The 25,812-nt window shown below is 42.6% G+C and overlaps 1 protein-coding gene across 1 annotated transcript in view; it reads left to right on the plus strand.

Moving 5' to 3' along the window:
- The window catches only part of KLHL14 (kelch like family member 14), a 62,069-nt gene that overhangs the window by 16,701 nt on the left and 19,556 nt on the right, over positions 1-25,812 (plus strand). Inside the window, exon 2 of the mRNA XM_085316235.1 lies at positions 1,690-1,811. Within this exon, the coding sequence (XP_085172361.1) occupies positions 1,690-1,811 (122 nt within the window). The remainder of the gene's footprint in view (positions 1-1,689; positions 1,812-25,812) is intronic.

The raw sequence follows: 25,812 nt of genomic DNA on the forward strand, positions 1-25,812 counted from the left end.
TGAGAGGTTTTATTCCTAAGCGCCGTGTGGATCGACTATTCAGCTGTGTGCTCCCTTCCTGAATTAAGTGCATCTTGGGTAGCGTATATATAAAGACGACTGAMAGATAGTGCAATTTAGTGCATTTTGTGCAATCTTCTGAAGAGGGGAGTGCAGTCCTGGTACAAGGGTGGGCTGGTGTGTCACCAGCACTCTCCCTGGGTAATCATTGGTGGCAGCGGCTGGTGTGCCTCGGGGATGATGCTCCCTCTGCTGGAGTGCGATACTGAGATTGGAGCACCTGGCAGAGGTTTTGCCCTGCCACACGTAACTGTGGTGATGGGGTTTGATTAATGTGTTCTGTGCCTTTCTACACATATACTAATGACATACAGAGTCCTACAATGCTGCTATTTTTTGGTGGGAAAATACTGGGTTTTGGCAAGGGTGCTTTCTGTCAAATGCACGGTCCCCCTGCACATTCGTATCAATGCATTTTTTCCAGGCTACGTCACCATCCTACTTAGCAGGAACATTTTGACTGTAGACTTTTGTTTCAGTGTTATTGCTCCCCGGCTTAGTATAACTGATGAAAGTTCAATTATATGTGAAGTGACTATTAAAGCATCAGGACTCATCTGGGGGGTCTGTGGTCTCCCCTCCTCTTTTCGCTTACAATTGTGCTAAATCCCTTAATGTTGCAAAGGAATTGTCCATTCATCAGGTAGAGTGTTGGAGGCCAGGGTGCAGATAACCGCTTTTATTGCATATGAGACATTGCAGTCCTGTTCTTAAGAACTGCCAGGCAGATTGGGAATCACGGTCACGGTTAATAGCAGCGAATTGCCAGCTCTTGATGGGTGGGTAGTCACTCCTTTCAGTGGTTGCCCCCTGGGGGAGAAGGTAGAAAAACAGAGGGAGGGAATTAGAGTGACTTTGCACAGTTGAGCAAGTTCATGCCGCTGGATCAGTGGCAAGCATTGGCAGGGCTCCGCTCTGGGGAGGCTCACAACAACATCACAGTCTCATTTTTACCAATTGGTGTTGCTATAGCCAGTGGTGCACAGGGGGAGAGCAAAAGCGGGGGGGGGAGACTGGTGTGTGTGTGTGTGTGAAAGCGAGAGTCTGGACTAAATTAAACAAACAAAAGTGCTTGTAAGTARCATTTAACCCATAACCATTAGCCCAGTGCTGCTAATTGTACTAAACTGTATAGTTTAGTTATTAGTTTAGAGTTAGAAGTTCAGTGTGTGATTAAAGAGTTGGCTCACAAACTCTCTGCATAACCTTAATTTTTTCAAGGTTCTTTGAGTGTAGAATGGCTTATAATAATGATTTTGACTAATACGATTTTTGACATGCAACTTTAATGCTTAACCTTAGTACAACTCCAGAGCATTTCATGTGTATTCAGCTGTAAAGAGTGATGATTTAAAGGGATAATATAAGAAAAAGGTCGTTCTAGAATGAACCTCTAACAAATTGCATAAAGGAAGCTTATTATTCCATGAGTAGAGAGATATGCAGCTTTTCTGATCATTTTTCTGCTTGGTTCAAAAAATTGTTGAGACATGATTGGGGAAAGAAACACAAAAAATGAAATAGAAAACTGCAAGCAGTGAACATTCTTTTGATGGTTATGATTTTGTTGCCACTAAAAATACTATTCAGTAATGTGGTTGTTCATCTTTCCTCTTGTTTTGGGTGAAGAATTCGTTCCAATAAGAAAATGCTGTTACTGGTTGGAGGATTGCCTCCCGGACCCGACCGGCTACCCAGCAATTTGGTTCAGTATTATGATGATGAAAAGAAGACGTGGAAAATACTGACAAGTAAGTGGTTTGTTTTTGTACAGTTGTCTTGATGAATTTAAAAACATGGTTAATCAAATTAGACACTTTATTGATTTGTTTCTCTTCAGAGATTTGTTTATGTATCACAAGGGGCTTCACAATGGAGCAATAAATTGAGATTGCAGAAGATGCTAATTTTATAATAGGATAGGCCTAAATTAACATTGGCTTAAAATCATTCCAGCAAGTTTTTTTTAAGTAAACTTGTAAGTCTTTTAAACTGTGACATGAATACATGCATATTTATGTATATATGAATATAATCTGGTTAGAAAAAAAGAAGGCAATGCTTGAGACAGTTTTCTCAGAGGCAGTTCCRTGGTAAGCTGTAGAACTTAGATTACACGTTTGATTCTCTTTTGCATTTTCATTTCCTTCTTCCAGCTTTATCTGTTGTCCATAATCATTAAAGAAAGGTTTCCTTTGTACTCCTCTGCGTTCATTGCTGACATGGGCATTGGTGGAATACGTCAGCCACAGTAAACAGTGCGCTGTCACAAAATTATTTCCCACCTTCTTTTAAGGGTCGATTGTGTTTTAGAGTAAGTATTTTGCCTCGAGCATTGAGATTTGGAATTATTGTTATATTGGTTACGATTCCCAGTTTAACTTGGTCATGGAATCGAATCACAGCTTCCTTAGTGCAGCAGGCTGTGTGTGCATTAGTCCCCTTGTGGCTAAACTGGCTGCATTGGTCAATAAAACTAAATTTTAACTGTCAAAATTGCCCAAAGCAGTATGGATAAAATAATAAATGAGCAATTCTGATCCATAAATCAAAGCTATACTTCTAAAATTGGACAATGGGTAAAACCTGGATTTCCTAAGAGACCTGCTTTTTTTCCCAATACAATACCTTTTACAGAATTCTGTTCTTCATCTCTTATCTGAAACCCTTTAAAGGGATGCACCCAAGCTGATATTATATTCACAGATTAGGATGAAGCAAAATTAAAAAAAAAAAAAAAGACTGCTGTGATGCAGGACTTGAAATAATGCTTTTGCAAATTGGCTTCTTTGAAAACTTAAGAACTTCTCCCAAACTGCTGCAACATRAACACTGCAGAGGTATAGGTGCTCTAACTAGCACTGGATAACATTGAGTAAGACTGGCAATTTAAAARGGGCTTATGAACTATACATTTGAGAAGTCTGCAACTTCCATAGTAGGGAAAATGCTACATTTGACATTTTTGAGCAACATGAAAAATGATGAAATTCTCCTCTGTATCTTACTTTTAGGAAAATTCTAAAGAAGATAAGTCAGTGAAAAATCAATGACWTTATGTAAGACAGGAGCATTGGGTTTTTTGGAATTTGTTATGTATAATACAGTGCRTCACTGAGATAGATAGGAGAATTAGTACTCTTGCTTCAAGATCTGAATCCTCCACTGAACTAAAGAAATAACTTTATTCTGAATTACTTGCATCTATAGATATGTAAGATTTTGTAAGAATTACATTTATTCAGTTCCTGATTATTTAAACTGTGATGCTGTCTGCAAGTTTATGGAAAACTGGACAGCTTCCTAAGTACCTAAATGTTATGGTTAAAAATGCAGACCTGAACTCATAGCTAGYACTTGAACACCACCACCATCTTGTATGTTATTGCTTCAAATGTTGAGAAATGTTTGTGAATAATTTTACGTAATTTTATGAAAAGAATGCAGTCTTTTCTGTTCTGCCTGGAACAATAGTAAACAAAACCTCTCTTTTCCCTTCTGCTTAATGCATGTTACCTTCTGTGCTGTGATTAAAAGATAATGCATCTGTTACAGTCCTAGCTAGCTCACATTCAAGCACTTGATGCTCAGCACTGGAAGTCCTGAGAGTCCCTGGATCTGTCCCAGTGTTGGCTGAGATGACAAGTGTCAGATACACAGCCTTGTTGTGACAGAGTAATAGCGCTCTCTACAAAACGGGAAAGGATGCCGTGTGGGCCGGGACTGCTGCCGTCCTTGGAGCACGGAGGAGACCGCAGGGCTTCTCACATTGAAAAGGCTTATTGCTAGCAGGCACGATTTCTTAGAAAATATTATTACTRCTTGCCAAATAGTAGCAATAATCATTAAAAAGGTTGAAATACAAGTTTCAACTGTGCCAATTCTGTATTCCCAGCTTTTCTAAATTAATATAAAACAGTGTTGCAAGTGGGGATAAGTTGGAGTAGAATTTTCCTCTTGTTCTTTCCATAAAATATTGTAATGGCTATACAATATAGGCTATACAGTATAGGTGTGTGGACCTAAAGATTAGAAGAACTGTGACTGAGTGATTTTAGAGTAGACCACAAACTAAATACACTATATATACCGTATGGTGCAGTCATGATGTTGTGTCAACATATTATGACGTTAGTTGGTATGTGGGAATTGAAGGACATTGTGCTATCTTTATTTTTGGTGTAGTTTTTGCTATTTAGGAAAAGGAATAATTATTTTCTCTCTTTTCCCTTTTACTCCTATTTCTCTCCCAGTCTGCAGTTTTGGAAAATAGTTGGTCTGTTTATTCTTATCCTAAATGTAGAATCAGGAGTGAAGGAGGAAGGATTTTTTTCCTGTTTCTTACTTGTTGGGTTTTTTTAGACATTGCTATCTGTCCTGAAGCTGCAGATCACCCCACACTCATCAGTGTAAATGAAGATTTACCTGTTTGCTCCCTCGTGAATAGGGACAGGATAAAAGCCATGTGATGCTCATGAGCTTCTGTGATGAGGAGAATTTCAGTCCTTGTAGTCTGGTTCTTCAAGCTATTGCTATCTGATTATCACCTTAGGTGTATTTGATTTTCTCCTGTACTAGGAAACCTTGCGTCAACAAAAACAAACAAACAAACAAAAAAAACCCCAGATTTTGCACTTACTGATACTTACTGGTCCAGGGTAAATATGCACAGAAGCTCCCCTTCCAAATCCTTCTGCATTGCTCATTTTCTGCTTTCTGTGCCTGTGGCATTTCTGTGCCTGTGGGGTTAGGGAAGGTGGGAGAGAACTTTGCAAATTCGATCCTGGGTGCAGTGGCTGGGCTGTGGCTGAGAAGAGCCCCCAAAGCTATTCAGCAGGGCCCATGAACCAGTTTGAGAGGGAGCTCCGTGCCCGTCTCGTTTTTTCCTTTCCACTCCGTGGGGAGAGCAGAGCGGCTGTTGCAACTACCCGGTTGCTTAGTGCTCCATGTCCTGCCAGACGTGATGCATGAGGAGCACCAGAAGATGAGCCGTCAGAAAAAAATGCTGACTCCATAGCAGCCGTGCCACCGCACATGGAGCTATGGAGGCAGTTACAGGTGGAACAGCACAAGCTATTGAGTATGACAGCTCGGCAGAGTAACAATCTCATTTTGTTCCCACTCCCTGACTAGATCTATTGGCAGGGGATACTGCCCACCTCTCTCTGCCTGGCTACCCAAAGCACCAAATGCATCAGAACTAATGGGAGTAATTCTAAAGGTATCAGGAAAACAACTTACCTTGTTCATAGATCCAGAAGAGGAGGAGAAGCACGCACCCATTTCCAATTTTTTAATGTCATCATCTATAGGCAAGAATGCTATGGCTCAAGGGATCAGTAGATTTTTCACAGTCTAGTATTATAGTGTATTTTTTTCCTGGCTAATATTTCTCACGGAGTTGTTTTTTCTATGTTGGCAACAACGAGTAGAGCCAGACTGAAGGGAAAAAAAAGGAAGAAKCATGTGGCACATCACAAGCATTTTCTACCACCTAATTTTACTTGATGGGGCTCAGTCCTAATCTGAGATTCATAAAGTGCACACTGCTGTATAATTTGAAACATTTCTTATTGCACAGTCGTGCCTGAGCAAAGTAGAGGATTTTATAGACTGCATGGCAAAATACAGTGAACAAATCTTTACCGAGTGATTTCTTTTCAGTGTTGCTTACAAATACACAAGCACGAGTTCATTTTCTAATTGGGTGCTATCTGTGTCACATAACAGCAACAGGCTGCTACTGCCAGTGACCCGGACTGAGCTGCTGGTGGGTGCCCGGTAGACCCTGCTAACAGTCGGAGTTCTGCTCCGTTCAGGGGCTTTCATTATTTCGTGGTATTTTGCAGCCCTCCTAACTGCCTACGGGATGCAGGGCAGGGGGTTCTCTGTGGCACAACCTCATGCCTCGCTGCTGAGAACCAGCTCCCGCTACTTCTGATTTAATTGTGAGCTACCGTCCTACCAGGAGCCCTTGTTTAATCCAAGAACTCCTCTTGGTTGTTTGTTTTAATTGCACCGTTTCAAATTAATTGAACTTTTAAAGAGTGAAACAATGTTGTGTTTGTCAGAGTTATTCYGTAATAATTGCAAGTTTCGAAGACCAGAGCCTCTAAAGATTTTTTTGTGTTCAGAATTGCATAGCTCTCCCCAAAACCCTACTGCTAAGTCAATGATGTATTACTTTCACTTTCATTATATGTTTTTAATCAGAGCGTGACTTCACACTAGACAAAGCGATGCTTTATGCATGGTCTCCCTTGTTTTTTGCTAAACTCTTTTGACATGATTAATTTTACTTTAATGCTTTTGTCTTGTTGCAATGGTAAGGATGATGGGTATAAACCAGGGCAAAAAATACATGCTTTTCTGTCATAATGCCTCTGAGCATTTAAAAAGTATATTAAATGAAAGAAAAAAATATCGCAAGAGATTGATCCAGCTGGAATTAAATTTCTTGCTACCTGAACAGAGAATGCAAGAAATAAATAAAAAAAATGATGCAGTCATTGTTTTAGGGTTTTTTTTAATATATTTTTTCTTTAGCAATGTATTCATCTGTCTGATCAGAAGTGATGACTGGGAGAGAAGTAGTGTCTTACAGATTTCTAGCTATACAGTGAATCCTCCATTCAATGCAGGACTTTTTCTTCTCTAGAGCACAAAGAAATAAAATATTAGTGAATGTTACTGAACTCTTAGATGGCACATTCCATCCGTTTTAAACCGCAGCAGCTCTTTCTTCCTTATCAGTACTTTGTTTTTCAGTAACATGCTAACTATAACATTCCTCAACCTCCCTAGGTAACCACACCATCTCTGTAAACCATGGAGAGAATTCAGTGAGCATCAAGATAGTGGCAAATAAGCGTAAATGCATTACTGCCCATACGAGTAGRTATTGTACTAGGTTTGGATTTTAATCCAATGTAAAAGCCAACATCCTTGTTCAATGAAAAAGAGTAACATAGGCGACATATTTGGATAGGAAAGGGAGAATGTCCAGAAGTTCATCAGACGGAAGAGTTTTGCTAGGAAAACCAGTGTCTTTTTCCTCATTTAGAAGCTTACCTCTTCTGCTACTTATCTTTTATTCTTATTTTAGTTACCTTGAACTTCCTGCCCTTCACTAGGTGTATCTTAGTCTGCTTGTTTAGTCAGTTTGCAAGAATGAACAATGAATCAGAAGACACTTTGCTTTCCTTCTCCATCTCTCACCTTCATGCCAGCAGCAATGATACAATATCAAGGACTTGTCACTTACTTGTTTTCCTCCGAGTCACTGATCCTAACAAATAGCCGGTGACCTTTTCATGCTGAATGCTCTGATAAAGGTAGTCTGCTTTTCCCTCTCTCCCCAGGTCAGCTGTGTTTTCATTTTCAGATGAGGCAGCCTCCACTTCGGGTAGTCTGATCTGAATGCAATGTTTTTGTGTTTCTGTCATTTTGACTTTTTGAGTTTCCCTTGAATATATGCTTTGATAGTCCAGCTGCCTGTACAGCAATCATCCATTCGTCTTCAGCAACAGCACTTTGAATGTCAGCAAGCCCTTACGCATGCTGATGGTCCTAAAAACCCTCTGTGAGCTGCACAAGCGTTACTATTTATGCCTTCCCCCAGAGGGAGGCAATTTACAAACCCTGTACGATATAGGGAACCTTTTCCGGGTTGAATTTGGTAGGTGGCCCGTCCGCCCAAGTCAAAKCAGGTGAAGTGTCATTTGGGAACGAGAGCAACATCTGCRTCTAGACGGAAATTCGGCACCGGGGCGTGGTGCAGCCGATGGTRTTTGGGCTGCCCGATCTTGGGCCCCGCAGACGTGCTCCTCCCAGCAAAGTCCCTCYGGCTGACAGTCGGGTAAGGCATAGACGAGGTACCAACGGCTCCAGGAGACTGAGCAGACTCACCGTCCACGTGAAGAATTTTACTCTGCCTTTAAGCTAAAGGGTAAGCGGCATGCCTGATCTGCTGAGCTAGGTCAGGAGGTAGGCTGCCTACCACTTGGTCCCTGCTGTCTCACGCGAGGCCGGGGGACCTCGCAGAGCCCCATGCCCTGCTACAGCACCCGGGAGAGCACAGACACTGGCTCGAGGGGGGAACCACTGGGTAGGTCTCCCCCAGCCATCACTCGCTCGGCTAGCTGATGGGGTAGACGAGCAGAGCCGTCCTCGCTCCAAGCASAGGCATGCCGTGTCATGTCCGGTAGGGTTTAGATGACCCGTTTCCCCAAGCGGGTCAGAGTCAGGTCGGTGACGGTCGTYGGGACCGCCACCACGTCCCAATTTTGAAGAATCACCACTGGGCCAATGGCTTGAGGGGGGGACTGTGAAGCCAATTTTTGTAAGCCAGTTGGGTTCCCCCTTTACTGCTGAAGATTGAAACGGCTCTACGGAGGGCAGAGGCAGCTGCTGGTCACCACTGTTACCCCTGGGACAGCTGTGCACTCGGTTCCCCCAGGAGGGGTGTCGGTAAAAGGAAGGCACGATAGTTTGCTTCTCATCGCAGCCCACATCAGGGCAGCTGGGTCACTGCACCTCCCAGCCGCTATCCTTTCTGCTGGGTCAGGTTGTCTTTCCTTCTTCTCGGCAAGGCTTGGCTGAGCCATCCTCTCCTGTACGGAACGATACTTTGTCCTTTCTGAGCAAATTAACAGCCATGTTCCTGCTCTTCTGTTTTTCTGAAATGTCTTTGAAGTGTTTCTCCTTTTGTTTGGAGTCACCAAGAGTTTCYTCGTCCTTCGTGTGTTTCAGAGTGTTCATCTCTTTTCCTCTGATACCTCTTTAGTATTTTCTTTTCCAGGTTGGTTACCCACRTGACAGATAGTACGATTTATACGCATGTCAGAAGTCCTAGGGATACTTGGGAGAAATTTTCAAAGGCGTAAATGTCCATTTAAGTACTGCTAGATGCCCATGTTGTGCCTTTGAAAATGTTACTTCGTTTAAGTAGATACACCCACTGCAGAGTTTTTACTTTTTGTAGAATGATAATGTCTAATACTTGTATTGTGTTAGACTGAAAGGTTTTCCCTCTCCATTTACCTCTGAACAATTGGTAAATGAATAAAGGAAAAGTGTAAGTGCTTGTAAAAGGAGTCAGATGGACAGATTAAATCTCTCAGCGTATGCCAGTTAAATTTTCTTCCCCCTTTTCTGTTACTTGTGAGAAAAACACACACTTATGTTAATCAAAAAGGTGTCTTGATGAGCAGTTCTTGGCAACCCTCTTAAGTTTCGTATCTCTTACACCATTTACCCAGCAGGCTGGAATGCTGCAGCTTCTGCTCAGTGCTGCATTGAGGCTGGTTTCAGCACTGCATTGAAAAGCTTGAGCAAGCATTAGCGCATTACTAAAGCAGAAGAAATCTTGATATTACCCACTAMACAGATTTAACAGACGTAGTGGGTATTATGTGGAAGTTGTGCATGTACACCTATGCACCTGCTCATATGTATTCTCCTTTGTAAATAAACCTACTGACAGCATTAAAAGCTAATTTTTAAACATAAATTCCAACTGTATTTTCCATCTTGTATGTAGTACCTTGTTTACAAGGAAAGTGTGGTCATGAAGAGAGATTCATATAGARAAAAGTTTACAGAATGGTAGAACTATCTGACGTTCAGCCTGGCTTTAGAAGATTTATTCAATGTGGTCAGACACATTGCCAATAAGCCACATGCTTTTCACATGTAGAGAAGTGAGAATGTAGTGGKGAAAAGCATAAGGATAGTAAGGAGTAGTTTTTGTGTGTGACTTACTACAGGTAGCTGCAACTCCCATTCTGAGCATGATGTGTGGGAATTCAACCATGCAAGTGCCATTAATGATGCATGCCTGCATATCTAAGAGCAAGATAGAGCTCTAAGAATGAATGAAAACAGCGTGTTTTCACAATGAGTGCTGTATTTGCATCTTAAATATTATTTTCTTCTTCAGTACCATTTGAGATAACTTTCAAGAAATGTCTTCTCTCTTTTTATGCCTGTGTATTTTTCCTTTTAATTACAGTGTTGTTAGCTTCTGCTTTTACACAGATGATACTTGATTGTGTATATCTTTTGTGCTAACTTGTATTCTCAGTGCCTACCTTGATCAAGCAACCTATTAGCTTCATTTTACCTTCTTTCAGCTAAAACCCTCAGAGAATGAAGGGTTAGTTTGAGAAAATCATTCACAAATTACTCTTTTTATCATTRCAATTGAGACTTTGTACTTGTTCATAAAGCAGGTTATTCTGTTCGCCCCACCCCATTCATCAGTGTGGTGTGGCATAGATTCTGGATAGCTTTCTCTTCCTGTATATTTTTCTTCCCTGTGTCTTTGAAACTGCCAGTTGTRCTGATGCCCTCAGCAGTCTCTCAGTTTCTCTTGGCTGCTTTTTGCCCYTTTTTTAATGAACTTCTGAGCACGTGCCTTTCTGGAAACCAGGATRTATGTAGTTCTTCATGTCCTTTCACACAGACAAAGACATGTGAATGTGTTCCTCTTCATCCTCACCAACATCCACCAGCAATTCCATTCACAAGTGGAATTAAGCGGTGTTACCCAAATGTCCTATTCACAGCCTGTGTTCAGGCTGGGCCACTTGTGGTGAGAGCTGACGAGAACCAGAGAACAGGACACAACCCTCTTCTGAAACATCCTTAGATAGGGGACGGAGAGTGCACAGGGATGAGTGGTGAGTGGCTCCAAGTGAGAAAGTGGCAGGCGTACAGCAGGTGAGTTCCCAGATGATCTGTGCCATTCCCGCAAGTGCTGGTGTCGGACCTGTGACAAAGCTGCCAGTTCCTGGAGATGCCGCTCCCTGCTGTATTCTTGCAAGTAAATCAGAACCTTTGACTTAAAACCTTCCTCCTGGATCACAGAACTTATCTTTTTCTACYTCATCTTTCAACTTGAGTTACTCATCTTTACAGATGACTTGAGGATGACAGTTCCATTTTGCAGCAGCTTCTGAAGCTTTGTTCCAAGGCAAAATGAAAACAAATTCCTTTAAGTGTTTTTTCAAAACAGAATTGTATCAAAATGTCCATTCTCATATCAACACCCCTTAGAGGGTACRGAAGAGATAGGTAGCTGTGGCTTGAGTCCCTGCTTTGCCCAAGTCAGAGTACAATTTTTTAACTTAYGTGAGTCCCTCATGTTTATCCCAATAGGTGTTTCAGAGCCCTACCAGAGAGCTCTGCCCRCAGTGTGTGCCTGCCAGCTGCCGGCTAGCTGCAGACCGAAAGCGATGGAGTTCAGATGAGTGACCAAACATGTGAACCTGGGCTTAATGCTGCCCTAKTGGGTCTACGACATTTCAAGTCACCTCAGCCAAGGAGCAGGAGTAGTGACTGGGCGTGGGTTGTCCTCTGTCCAAATTGAGCGTCCCACCTGGCTAGATGCAGATTTCTGTAAAGTTATATAATTTCCAGTGTAAGGAAGTATCACCAAAAATGTTCTCACCAGTTCTGTGTGGTCCATTAATAGTATTTGGCCACTGCCTCTGAAAAATCAGCTGTCTAAAATAGCTTCCRTGAAAAATAGTGTTGCATTATGTGCATTTAGTGCTCACTACAAACATAGCTTTCTGTTTCTTAGATGATTTTAGGTAAAATTTATGTGTTTATTCTCATCTACTCGCACTAGGATTTATGTAGCGTTAATGGGAGCTAGGCATGTATTGAGATGAAAATGAACTCTGGTGTGTTTCTTGTTGCTTGCTTTAGAAAGCRTTCCTTTTTATTGGTATCTAATGTGACGTTTTGTTTATGTATACATGGTTTGCAAAGAGGATGGCAAAGCACTGCTAGTTGGGCAAGATGTGCTCATAAAAACCTCTCACAGAAATCCTCAAGGCTCTTTTTAGAAACTGATACATTGTTTATAAATTTCCTCCTCTCAAATATTCCTAAAACAAAACTTCCTTCCAAGAAGTGTTTTGTACACAGCTATTTGCAAAACAGATTTGAGAAATCTGTCTTAGCTTTCTCAGTTTCGTAGGTGCTGCCTTTCCTTTCCCTTCCCTTYCCTTCCATTCCCTTCCCTTCYCATTTAAGATAGAAATAAAATTTATTATGGACTTAACAGTTTATTTTTCTAAGCTTTCTACCTCATATCAGGTGTTGTATGAGCTACTGCTTTCATTTAACTTAATGCTGGAGTAAATATCTGCAGAAACAGATGAATACATCTATTTGGAGCTGAGTTTTTAGCTATGTTGTTTTGTTGTATTTATATRCTGTGCTTCTTACTCCCAAATGGGGATTGTACTACTATAGGGTGTGTAGCTGCAGAATGACTGTTCACATAGAGAAAGAAGTGTTAACAAATTGAATAGTAATGAATTAACCTGCAGAAAAAGCATTTGCCCTAGTATACAGAAACCCTGCATAASTAGAGCATGTAATTTTAAATGAAGCAGGCTCTAGGAATGCCTCAATGGGTGGGATGTCGACAGTAGCTCATAATTCATGGATATGAATTATGGCTGAATATCAGGAAAAAACTTCCTGACATTGAGATCTATTAGGTTGTGGAATTATCTCCCATGGGAAATGACGGAAATCCTGTTGCTTAAAACCAGACGGAGCATCAGGGAAGGTACAAACCCTGTCCTGGCCTCAGCCTTTTAGGGAAAACAGATTAATTGCTTTAAAACGTGCTTTCCTGACCAGCTGGATTGGAGATGGCCTCTACTGTTCCCTGGGCAGGAGCAAGGGAGTCAGGCTGCGCCCGCAGGGGCTCGTATTTACCCCGCAGAGGGGTGCAAGGTGCTGTCCGGCTCCAGGACGCCCGGGGAGCCCCGCGCCGCGCTCGGGCTCCTTCGGAGTCGGGGAGGGCGCCCGCAAAAGAGAACCAGGATGTTTTCGGTTGTTCCTGTTACCTCTGASGCAGGCTAAACCTACCCAGGTTTTGTTTAGTTTTGCAAATGCCATAAGCTACCAATGACTGATGTGAGCCTGGAGTTTCCTGATAATAATTTATCTATGTCTGAATCATTTTAAAATTTCCCTTTGTATTACAAGTAATTAAGATATTTAATGCACACGATGTAACCTTAATTTGGAAAAGAAAGATCTTCAACTGTGGTACAGCTACAGTTAAGTGATGACAATAACCAGCATTTTACTCTGTATGGGTAGGCTGACATTTTGAGTTTGAACYGAAAAATAAAAAAAGGTAAAAAAAGGTTTGGCCCCAAAACTTTCAACTAGGAGATGSTAAATGCTCCTCCTTGAGTTAAGCAGGGAGGGACAAAATAAGAAAGAGCTGTGCTTRCATCGCTTATTTAAATAGAATTACCCTGGTAACTGATGTGATATCCACATTTCCTCTTTTCCCCCCAATTTTACAAACTGAAGGCTAGAATATGTTGGTCTGATCTTTACTCACCACCAGCTGCTTGCTCGCTGGTCAAGATTTACAGCCTTAACAAGCATATGTACCATATATAAAAGGTACTTTTCTRATTGAAATGACGTGAAAGGAGTGTCAAACAGGTGCCAGATCAGAAAGAAGAAAAAAAAAATTCTAGCTGAATTGTTAAACACTAACCAAAAAACCCCACTGATTAAAGGTCACGGAGCAGATTTCTGCCCTCATGCACACGAAAGGCATTGTGCAGGCATGAGAAAGGTAGCATTTTATTCCCAAATTAACTCATTTGCTTGATGCAAAACTGAAAGAAAATCCTTATGACCAGCTTATAAGCGTATATAATGAAAAATTACAACAGCAGAAAAATGCATTCGTATCATATCTCTAATTCAGCAAAGTATTAATCACACTGATGTTCACCAGTGTGTTTAAATACATGCTTAAGTACTTTGCTAAGTACTGTCTGTAAACAACTCTGTACCACTGTGCATTAACAGCAGACAGAGTTTATCTATACTATCTCCAGGAGACTAAAATTATTTTAAGAACTGTGGCAGCCAGCAGAACAGAGCTGGATGATCTGTGGTGCCCAAATCGCAGATTTCTGGCTAGTCCCCAGGCAGTCCTTGTCTCCCAGCTGTATTGCCATTAATGTCTGTGCAAGCTCATTTAAACTTTGTTTTATTCAGCAGAATCACAAATGCTAGGATCAGCTGTGCCTTTCCTGGCTCTCCTCAGCTTCAGGAAAGCAAGCTAGATCCGGGGCACGGCTTGAGTTAGAGGCTCAAACCTCTAACTTGGGTCTTTTCAATGTGTAGGGTGTTTCAGGGGCTTCCTGCATGGGGGCAAATTACACCTAGTGGGAGCAAGCAGCAAAGTTGCAGGTGCTGTTCTCCTGCCACCTTGCAGACGGTCTCCAGCAGAACACCAGGGCATGGCCATCWAAACACTCAGAAGTTAGGCTTTTTCCCAGCTTCCGAGGTTTACAGGAGCACCAAAGCCCTGGCGTAAYATCCCCTTGTTAGAGGGAATGATCTGACTTCACCCCAGCCGGTTCGCTTTAACAGCCCAATCCCCTCTCACGAAGGAAGGACTTCTGGCCATAGCTTCTCTCCCTAAGGAAAACTAATGCCTGCTTGAAGCAATCMCAGCCAGTTTAGCACTTTCCTTTGAATTTTTTAATATTGGAAAATAAGATCCTCAGAAAAAAATCACTGACTCCTTAGAGAAAAGTCTGCTAGGTTTACATGGRCACAAAGCAGTGGTGCTCAACAAAAATCAAGATGAATCTTTAAATAATGTTAGATTTTTTTTGAGTAATGTTAAAATTGCTGTTTCAGGAGAAAATGTTTTTATGCAGAAAGCTTCTATTGATCCATCAACTTCTATTCAGTTTCGCAAAAAAAAATCCTTCAGGATTGGCCATTTAACCATGTAATACCAAGGTCATTTGGCTCTGCTTGTATTACCTTTTGCCCTATACCTAATATTTTCAGCAAAGGCCTGGACTTCCCTCAGACACTCATGAGAATGCTGAGGTAGAGGACCCTTTGCAGATGCAGATGGTGGGGAGGTGCTGGGGCTGCCCTCAAGACACAAAATTTCTTCTGCTGTCGCTAAACTGGCCTCTGTGCAGAAGTAAGACTGTAAAGATAGCCTCAAAGTACTCAAAGACTCCCAAATACATCGTTTCTGGGTATAAAGACATGTCTGTTAATGGTGCAGGCACAATGAACTAGTGGCTGGTTTTTGTTGGGTTGGTTTCGCTACTGTGTTTGCATGATTGGGCAAGGAGGAAAGATGCCAGAGCTGCCTTCTGYGTCCACAGCTGGAACTCATCCTGGGCCGGCACCAGATGCTGGGGCAAAAATGTAATGCCAATGTCACAGGAAAAAAACACAAGCAAAGGCAAGTGCRAGCTTTTAGAGGAAAGCAGAGTGAACTGTGTGGACCAAATTTAGCCTGGTCAGTGAAATCTGTGGAGTTATTATTAGGTATGAATTTAGTGTCCACTCTATTTTAAAATGATTTATGATGGTTCACTGAAGTAATCCACAGAAAGATACTAAAAATCTGGTAAGAAGTTTACAACTTACAGTTTTGCTGCTTGTTTCTCTATGCCTTTGTAGCATGTGTTGTCTCCAACCACCTATTGGTACAGCTGTTAAAGTTGGGTCCCAGAAGGACGGGAACTTTTAAAGCAAAAGAGAACCAGAGAGTACGCGATTCAGAGCCAAGTCAGTAGTATATAGTTCAGATATCTCTATACTGAATAGTAACAGTTTTAGTACTCAGGGTTCTACCCTGAGCCTATCCCATCACAGAGTAATAATAATAGTGCCCTTTATCTAGAGTCTAAATTAAGCCTAAATGAGTATCTAGCCCAGATTATTTCAGGGAAGCTGTTGTTGAGTTACACTAGCAATGTTGCTAACAATTTTATCGCTAATTTTGTACATTTAATATTCTATTTAAGAAGAAGCTTCTTGCTTGACCGGATTGTTCTTTAAATGGAGAGGGGTTAATCTTATGGTTGAAAATTAAAACCTGAATGTGTCACCTTAAAGATTCAGAAGCCAGGAAGTAAATAGAAGGGACATCAAGCATCTTGCATTTAACATTCTGGATTGTGATTTTTGAAAATGCTTTGGGTTATCAGTGCTGGTACCATGGGGTAAGGAGCAAATAATTAAGTCCCCAAGGTTGGTAATGGGGTTTGAAAACAAAGTCATTAAACAAATGCTTAATATGCATGTTTATCAAAAGTATATTTGTGCAGCCTGGGTACTGTGATAGAAATTAATATATATCTGAACTTCTAGTGGCTTTGACCTCAGCAAGCATTCCAAATAGGTTTTTCTAACCATTCCCATGTTCTAGGTATTGCACTTGRATGCCAAATGTAGAATCATAGAATCATAGAATCAGTAAGGTTGGAAGGGACCTCTGGAGATCATCTAGTGCAACCTCCCTGCTCAGCAGGGTCACCTACAGCATGCTAGACAGGGTTGTGTCCAGGCAGGCCTTGAAGATCTCCAGAGAAGGAGACTCCACAACCTCTCGGGGCAACCTGGTCCAGTGCGCCGTCACTCTCACAGCGAAGAAATTCCCCCTTAGGTTCAGGCAGAACTTCCTGTGCTTCAATTTCTGCCCATTGCCTCTTGTCCTGTCACATGGGACAACTGAAAAGAGTTTGTCCCTGTCCCCTTGACACCCTCCCTTCAGGCACTTGTACACATTGATAAGATCCCCCCTCAGGCTTCTCTYCCCCAGGCTGAAGAGGCCCAGCTCTCGCAGCCGTTCCTCATAGGGCAGGTGCTCCAGCCCTCTGATCATCCTCGTAGCCCTACRCTGGACTCTCTCCAGTAGCTCCATGTCTCTCTTGTCCTGGGGAGCCCRGAACTGGACACAGTACTGCCTTATTTACTTATATACTTCTTTATGTCAGAAAACAAATGAAATCAGGGGGTGTCTCATTTGAAAATCTGCATATAGCTGATGATATGGAACTGTCTTCACAGACTGAATGTCTAAGGTTCAGCTTTAAGGATTTTTCTTTTAGCTTTAGTGAAGGTATTTCTCTAATAAAAACACGAGACACTTGTTTCTTAGGATTTGCGTAGTCAGTGCAAAATTTCAGTGTATTRTATAAATAATGTTCACTCGCACAAGGAATAGGCTGATTTCATCAACTCACTTTGGAGGTAGTTGCTATTATTGCTGTTTGTCACTTGTGGATTTTTTTTGYGTCTAAATCTTTTGTAATTTGGTTATGGTCAAAGGATTGAAAGAAATCCAGCTCATCTGCTTTTCTTCAAGATAGTGCCCACAGTTTGAGCCACAATTTCTWTTAGTGCTCAGGTTCCTAGGTGATTACAAATGCAAGGTAAAATATGTTAGTTTAAACAGTCTAACTCATGCTTTTAAGGTTTAAGCTAGTGCTTTCTCTAATTGTAAGAGGCTGGAAGCAATTACTTCAACCCAGCTGATAAGGGGTAACTTTCAAAAGCACAGTGCTTAAACCAAGGCAATTGCRTTGGTCACCTGTTTGTGCTCCGTAATATAAATCAAAACTGTTTGTATCAACRATGCCCTAGTATTTGTAAAAGCATATTTATTTCAGCCAGCTGCAGACCTACAGTGTACACGTGAATATGTCTGAACAAACATGCTGCAGTTAGCATTATTCTGTCTTTATTAATTCATGGGAAGACTGCAACTCTTCAGACAGGGTCAGTCTGTATTAATGTCTTGTAATGCACTGTGCACTTTGTCARTGTTTTTACAATGAATAAAAAAGAAATCTTCAACTGCATTTTTTTATTGTATTTCCTATGTGTTTTCTTTTCTGCCCCATTTTTCATGTGTTTCTCTTTGTGAAAATCCAAATTTGCCAGCAGTGAAGGTTGAGTTGAACTTTCACCTACAGGATTTGTGAAAGAATGTATTTTTGGACAGCACAAATCTGTCAGCTCATGCTCATATCCCAGTTCACAGCCAAGGTGTAATCCTACCTAATGAAAGTGCTGAGTGCCGCTTGATTCTGTGTCTGTGTTGTGGCTCTTTTGCAGTTGCTTTTGAGACACTAGCATGGATATGGGCCTGAGCAGGGCTGGCTGTGACAGGCTGCCAAACCCGAGTTGTCTCGGTGCTGGGGTGAAGAGAGGAGCAGTGATTGCGTGCGTACCCCGCACCATCCTGCTGCCAGGGGCTTCCCAAGCAGCTGCAGCTGTGCCCTGAGACAGGCTTCCTCTGCTCAATGAGAGGAGGAAATATAAATTTCTCTATCCTTGCCAGACTGGAGAAATAAAAGAATGGCTTCAAAATGATCCTCTGTTTTGGCTCCCCTTCTCTTGGCCATGGAAGAGGAGTCCCCAGGGCATGGCAAGGCTGGGTATTGAGAAGGTGCTCTATGGGGCATCCAGTATATCTGCATGTTGGTAGGAGGTTGGACGAAGCTGCGTGTTGACAGGGAGGACTTGGCTGTATTTTATATATGGGTTTAATAACAGGTAGTGTTCCTGCTGCAATGGGTCATTTCTGGAGAGAGAAAATTCTTTAAGTAGTTGGGAGAGGGGGAAAGAGTGAGAGCAGGCGTAATGCAGCAGGCAGGGTATACAGAAGTAAATCCCAAGCTGTTCCTTACAGAATGGGCACGCTTTAACTTTTGGGTGCCTTTGCAAGTCCTTCTTGGGGAAAGAAGAAGAGACCTGTAATATGGCCGCCTTCATGCTATCTGGTTTTGGATTAACGCTGAGCAAAGCACCCTTGAGAAGGAGTGACTATTTCAGGAGGTCTCTTTTTTTTTTTTTTTTTTTTTGCCTGTAGGAGATTTTTTTGTGCCACACTTTCCTCGCATCCCCTCTGCCCCTCCTCGTTCCGGTAACGAGGACGCGCTCTCCATGTCGAAAGCAAGGGCGTTCTGTTACCCAGCTTCCAGAGCACTATTAAAAAAGAGAGAGTGGGAGAGGGAGGTGTGGTGGGCTCTGGGCGACGGAGGGAACGGTGCCCGAGGTGTTTCCTGGGACCAGAGTGCGGAGTAGAAAAGGAGACGTTCGCGGGCTGCCAGGGAAATCGCTGACTGATGCTCGAGCAGTCTGGGTTTGGGGAGCTGGGACAAGACGAGGCCAAGCAGGTATGACTGGTGCTGGGCTAGAGCCTGAGCGCTGCGGAGCGCTCGCAGTGCCCGCCGCAGTGAGCAGGAGYCGCGGGACCCGGCGTCCGGCAGAAGGGTCGCGCGGGCGCTTGGGTTCTGYGTGCTCCATTTCTCTTCTTGCCTTTCCCACCGCCTTTTTTTTTTTTTTTTTCCTGTGCTGCATTTCACCACCTCTTTGTTTTTGGTTGGCTCTAAAACCTAAAGCCCCCGAAATAATGTAAAAAGCGCTTTTCCGGGGGGAGGGGGAAGCCGAGAACAGCGCACACCATCTAGTGGCCTAGGATAAAACTGCTGGGTGAAAGGGAGCCCGGCGAGGAATGCGACAACACGGCCCTGCAACTGGTGCCGTTGGCTTGATGGACTTTGGACTCTCTGCAGCCCCTTCCTGACAGATGCAGAGATGCCGAAATAGCTGCAGGAGTTAGCCGCCTGTCAAAACAGGGTGTACCGCCTACAAAATTACTTAGATCCAGCACAGATTACTTAAAAAGAGCGTTAGAAAGATGGCAATATCAAGCCCTCTGGAAATGGGGGAATTAGGCCTAATTGAGCCTTGCTTGCCTAGACATTAAGATACGATCTGTAACAGTGCCACACACCATTCTTTGTCACGTGTCGGTGCGCAGAAGGGACCGTGCTGAATTTCTGCTCACAGTATTGTTCCTCCGTTGCTCAGCACGTCGATCCCGCCTATTGCAAGCGACTAAAATCTTGTTCTGAAGGCAGATCTTCCTCACCAGCTTTTCTTCACAGTGTTTGCAACGACAGGGCCCAGGCGCTTCACAGGCATTCCCTGTTATGTTTTTGCACCATCCTCTTTGTGGGGATTGGCGATCTCCATTTTGCAGATAAGGAGCAGAGGTGAGGCGAGGTTAAAGTCAAAGGTATCCCTAGAGCTGGGGTGCCCACTTCAAGACACCTCAGACCTTGCTTGCCAAGGTTGCCTCTCCCACTCATTTCGGTCACAGCAGTGAGCATGGGGCACTCCTGCGTATTAGACACAGGGATCAGATCGGGCACTGGGAAACACAACACACATTATTAGTGTTCCCCAAACAGGGGAAAAAGGYAGGTATGGAAAAACATAGCTTCAGGGACTTATCTCGCACCGCAGTAAAAATGTGTGGCAGAAGGCAGGGTCCCCTCTCTCCCTCACCACATTCCTTCCAGAAATGAAACAGTCGCTTAGAGCCAGGAGTCTTGCTCACTGATACCTCGTTCCTYCGTAGGGCAGCTTCATCCCCTGTGCTGGGGCTACAATTTTATGGCAGATGAAGCTATCGCTGCCCTTCAAGTTTCTTTCCCCTAGATCTTATCGGGTGATCCCGCCTCCTCCTCTGTCAGTGCTGGAACTAGTTTGATCCCTTGGTGAGCCTGTTCAGGACATTAAACCAAAATGAAAATCTACTCTTTTGCTTCTGTTCTTTTTTTTCTGCCAGGTGATTGCCTTCAAAGGCTCACTGAGGGGGTGCCGATGAGAGGCWGTGCTGGCATGAAGAGGGGCCTCGACTGCCTGGGCTGTGAGAGGGGCAGGACCACCACAATGCTGGGTTAGATTCATTTAAATGGTTTGGATTTGTGTGCTGAGGCTGTGATTTCACTAGCGCTGTAAGCTGGCGCTGCTACCCGTACATCAGTCCTACCCTTCTTCCCACAGCCTCTGGGTCCTGCTCCACCACCCCCTCGTCCAATTTGTGAGGCCAGACGGCGAAGCTCATTGGGGACCAGATCTAGGTTAAACTTAATGCACTTAAAAAAACCACATGCAGTGTCCTGCATTTGGGGCTCTGGATCGGGACCTGCTGCTGTGTTCGTAGATTTTCCCATCTCTTCCTCCAGTCTGGATCTGCCGTGTCCATGCCATGGGACCTGACCTTGTCCCATGCCTGGCTGCTCCTTCTAATTTCTGGTCTTGAAGTTAGTCTCAGTCTCCACAAAAATCAAGTCATGGCCACAGTTATTAGCGTGCTGAATCCTGGATGTATTCACACAGACTTTCTGTCTCAGGCCTAGTTTCCCTTCACCTGAATAACTGAAATTGATACTTTTATGAACAGTATAGTTTACAAAACTAACTCCTTTAGCAAGGAATACAAGCCAGGTTAGGGAACTTTGTGGCATATTTTCAAAGTATTTGAGATTAATCATAAAAATAACTTAATTCACTATACYGTACATGTCCAATCCTACAGTCTCAGCATGAACAGTGATTTAAATTAACCTCACCTTTTATCCTATTTGTCAGCAGCCCGTGACCATGCACTGATGTGTCATTTGTGAATTATTTGTGAGTCATTCTACGCGTACAGGGTTTAGTCCATGAATTTTGACACCACTTGATTTAAATGGCAGCTATTTGTGTTACAATATTGATATTTAATCTTAAGAAACATGGCTTTGCTTCTGTTTCCTCTTTGGATGCTTCCTAAATCCACAAAGAGTTTTTGAGATGACAGAACAAAATTTCTGGTATGAATGCTCATAAGGAACAATATTTTCTGATCCTTTATGAGCAGGTGTCATAACATAACAGTAATTCATTGGAAARTATTAAACAACACTATTATTATAGAAGGTAAAAGAAAGTTAACACAAATTTCATCTGTAGATGGATTTTATTCAGRTAGATGTTCTTATTTTGCCTCCTATGTATAGATTCACAAGAGCAAGTGTATCATTTTTACAAAAGAGMATTATTTTGCTAGCTGAGTCAAGTTTCCTTCTCTGAATGTGGAAAGTGTGGGTGGGTCTGCCATTTCCCWTCCTTGAGAGCCCATCTGCAGGGAGAGTTTTAGCAGAACACCACTTCTGCCTGGTTTCTGTTGGGGAACCTTGTCTTTCATGTTCCCTAATCTACATGGGTTGATTCTTTGTATTGCCTTCTGTATTTGCTTGCCMCATGGTTAATATTTTTAAAATGAGCTCTCATTGTCCATCCTGAGCAGAAGCAGTATAAATCATACTTATTTGTCTGACATGAAAAAGTATCACCTGTAAGACACTCACTTCCAGGTACCTGAACTCCTTCCTCTATCTAAGCATTTTAATGGTGATACTGGCTTTAAGTTCTGCCAGAACATCTCTAAGTGTCTTTTTRCTCAGAGTTAATGGGACTGTGTGGAGTCAGATGAATGCCCAGGCTGCAGACCTTTGCCCAACATGTCCCCTTCTGCAGGTCCACCTCAGGGCGCAGTGAGGGCCAGCAGCTCCATGAAGTGGATGRCCTGAGAGATGGAGGAACCCAGGGGGTTGAGCATGATGGCAGAGCTGGGGCTGCTGATGGGCCCCATTGACAGCCCTGGGCATGGCCAGCGATGGATCGCAGTCAGGTCCAGCCAGGGGAGTCTCTTCAGGAGCAAGGGGAGATARGGACAGGCCTGGAAATAGGCACGTGGCTGCAGTGTGGCACAGCCCAGGACRGAGTTCCCCAGTCTGAGCCAAAATAGAGACCCTGGGCCCTGGGCAGGGATAGGGGGATGTCCTAGAGGAGGCTGATTATGGCCTTTAAGGACTATTCATGCCCTCAGGCCCTGACAAYATGTTGTCTGAATGTCCTGCCCATCAGAGTCTCAGTGTCTTCTTGTGATCCTGAAACTTGCCTTGAAACTTCTAGTGCAGAGACTCCAGAAATGCAAAAATTTTTTAGTATATTACTGAGTACGTTAGTACATTATTGCATGGACATTCCTGCCTCTGCATACAGTACGATAGGGATGCTGGAACTTTTGTTGGACTTTCCCAGCTTTGCTTTAGATACCCTGCGTATCTGGCTTATGTCTTCTGGGCAAGTAGACATTTTCAGGCTTTTTTCTGTTGGTAAGCACTGGACAGATACTTCTACTCTCTTCTGCTTCATGTCTGGTGCTTCATGTATGTGCTGGATTCTCTTGTAGACAGAATGTTTTGACTGCAAATATTGAAGTGTTTAAACAGAAAAGTCCAAAAATTCATAGCAGTGAGATGTTTAAAGTTTCACTTTTGGCTATTATGGTTGAGCTTTTAAGTGTATGGGCAATGCACTGCTAATATGATGGAATGGAGGCATGTAGAATTTTTCAAAAGGAAAATCACATTTTCCTCTTCTCCTCGAATGACTTCAGACCTAGGGGGAAGAAAAACAACTTTGGGTCTTCTGAAAAAAAAAATCTTATAGCAAGTGGAAAGCAAGTAGGATGGGAAGTACTGAGACTGAGAGAAGACTGTGAAACATTCAGTGTTTTGAGCAATGAGGGCCCAGTGCATCTCTGCATGACGAGTTCTTTTAAAACTGTAGGTCTGTGAGCAGCACAGGATCCTGCCAGGGAAATGCAAGGGCGTTTGTGGTTGTTCTGAGCATATAAGGTTAGCTTCAGAGGAGACCAGGAAATGCAAGTATCTGAGGGTCAGATGGAAACTGAGCCATGAACTAATGCTACTGGAAACAAGCAGTTGGGCATTACCACTCCTGGTTGGGGTCTTTAGCACTGTGAGTAAAGGGAACACGTTTCCTTCGGTAGCTATCTTGGAGGATCTGAAAGTCTCCGCTGGGACAATGTGGTATTTCTTTCTGGAGCTTTCTAGTGACTGTGCCATGGTGTTATCCCATCGGGGGCTATTCATCATTTCTTCCATGAGGAAATTTTGTTGTGTGAAGTGTCACACATGAATGTTTCATCATGAGACTATTACAATGTGACGAGATGTCATTCCCCACTAATATATATTGGACTCTACTTTAGAGACCATAAATCTAGGCCTGAGTAGGTATACAGCATATTCTACTGGGGAAAAACTGTCTGAGGTAACATTGCATGATTCACAGTGGTGGACAAAAAGCGTTGCGTGATAAACTGTCTGCCTCCAGATGAAGTGCAATCAGTGGAGGGATCTGGGTGGGCATGGTCAGCCTTCAGCAGGTTAGCRTGTAAGTAGAGGATAACAAAACAAGGGGAATTGTTCATGGTTCCCAAAACTGTCATTTTTAACATTCCCACAGGACTGTACAATATCCTACTGCTCCACTCCCTGACAAGAAGTTTGGTGTGTTCTTTCGCATTTGCTTCTCAGATGTTGTGTTGGAAGTTCAGCTGCATGGAGTTCTTTCCACTGAAGGGGAGGGTGGGCACAGCAGGGAATGCACAGGTTTCCTAAACGTTGCACACCAACGATTATGTCAGGATTTTGATATAGGAGCATCAAATATTAAGGTGGAAACTCAGCACTGCTGATCTGAGTGGCCAACTTTATTTTATTATTTGAATGAAGCCCAAATGTGTGCTTGCAGCTTTAACAATATATAGGTAGAATTTGTTCTTGTGAATGATCAGATTTTTGCTGAAAGCCCAGTAAAGCTTCCTGCAGTTGTGTGAATTTCCCTCATAGAAGTAGACAGATCTGTACTCAGAATCACGTCCAAGTAACTTCAAAACAATTTATTTCAGGAGGAGCTGTGGATGACAGGAACACTGGTCATGTGTGCCTGATATGATGCTTCAGTATGAGTTTAGGTGTCTTATTTTAGACACTCACGTATGGAAAATTTAACATTAAAAAAATTAAGCTGAGAAGCAAGCTGAACCATCCTGGCTGGTGTTATTCTAAAGAATGTGCTGAAATAACATCTGTTAACAACTGAATTAAAAAATGTGGTATTTTCATTAATATATTGACTATATCTTGAATGATTTCTAGGACTTCCGTCTGCCCTGACTTCTTGCTAGTACTTTCTTGAATTGAAGATAGATTTTGGGTGGCATTTTGACTTTGGTTACCTACAGCCTCAGTTGAAGTTCAGGCTCTGTGCCCATCCTGTATGTGAGTGCTGTGAGTGCTTGAATGGAGTTGACAGAGAACTGGCACAGGGATGAAGAGATTGTGAAATTTCTAGCTAAGCTGGTGGAGTTCTCCATGGACCATAACAATTCCTGGTATTTGCTCTAGAAGGTGACTTTGAGGCATAGGGCTTCATCCTGATAATTTTAGAATTTTTTGCTTGTGATGACTGCGGTTGGATTGTCCCAGGTCCCTAGGTTGAGCTCACAGTGAAGGCACTGGTTTCTTACTGGAAGAAGCAGTTCATGGCATTTGCTTGAATCTGAGATGGCTGAATGCAATTTGATTGTATGTATGATAACAGAGGTATTTGCTACTTACCATTCATTATTCTCCCTTTCTAAATTTTGTTATCTAGTGAACAGAATATACTGGTGGATGAAATAATGATACCTTTTAAGTCAATGGCAAAATTCTCACTATAGAATTTCTGAAACTAGAATTTCATGCCACATACTTACTGTGGTCAGTCTTTCCCCACAATTATTAAATAACTAACAATTGAAGTGAACAGTTTGCAGAGGACTCCTAGCATTTATTTGCATAACCTCCCCGGTGAGTAATATCAACTAACAAATACAGTAGTAAATGCATAGTTTTCATGCAAATAATTTATGAACTAAAGAAAAGGCAAACAGTATCTGATATAGCAAATAATTGCACTGACAGTAATCATGCTAAAATGTGGGGGAGAAGATTGGAAATGAAATGAATATTATGCCTTTGCCATGAGCAAATCACAATCTTCTAAAGCTTTTTTGTAGATATCTTTTGTATTGGAATGAAACATCTTCTCATACTAACCTGCCCTCTGGGGTGCATTAAAACTACCCAGTTTTCCGGCTGCAGTGGTTCAATATTATCTAGCCAACAGGTTATGCTGTTAATGTTGTGGAAGGTCATCATTGTCTCCTTTTGT

This window comes from Rhea americana, unplaced genomic scaffold (genome assembly GCF_003343005.1).
Source record: "Rhea americana isolate MKP2758 unplaced genomic scaffold, rheAme1 scaffold_46, whole genome shotgun sequence".
Taxonomy (NCBI): domain Eukaryota; kingdom Metazoa; phylum Chordata; class Aves; order Rheiformes; family Rheidae; genus Rhea; species Rhea americana.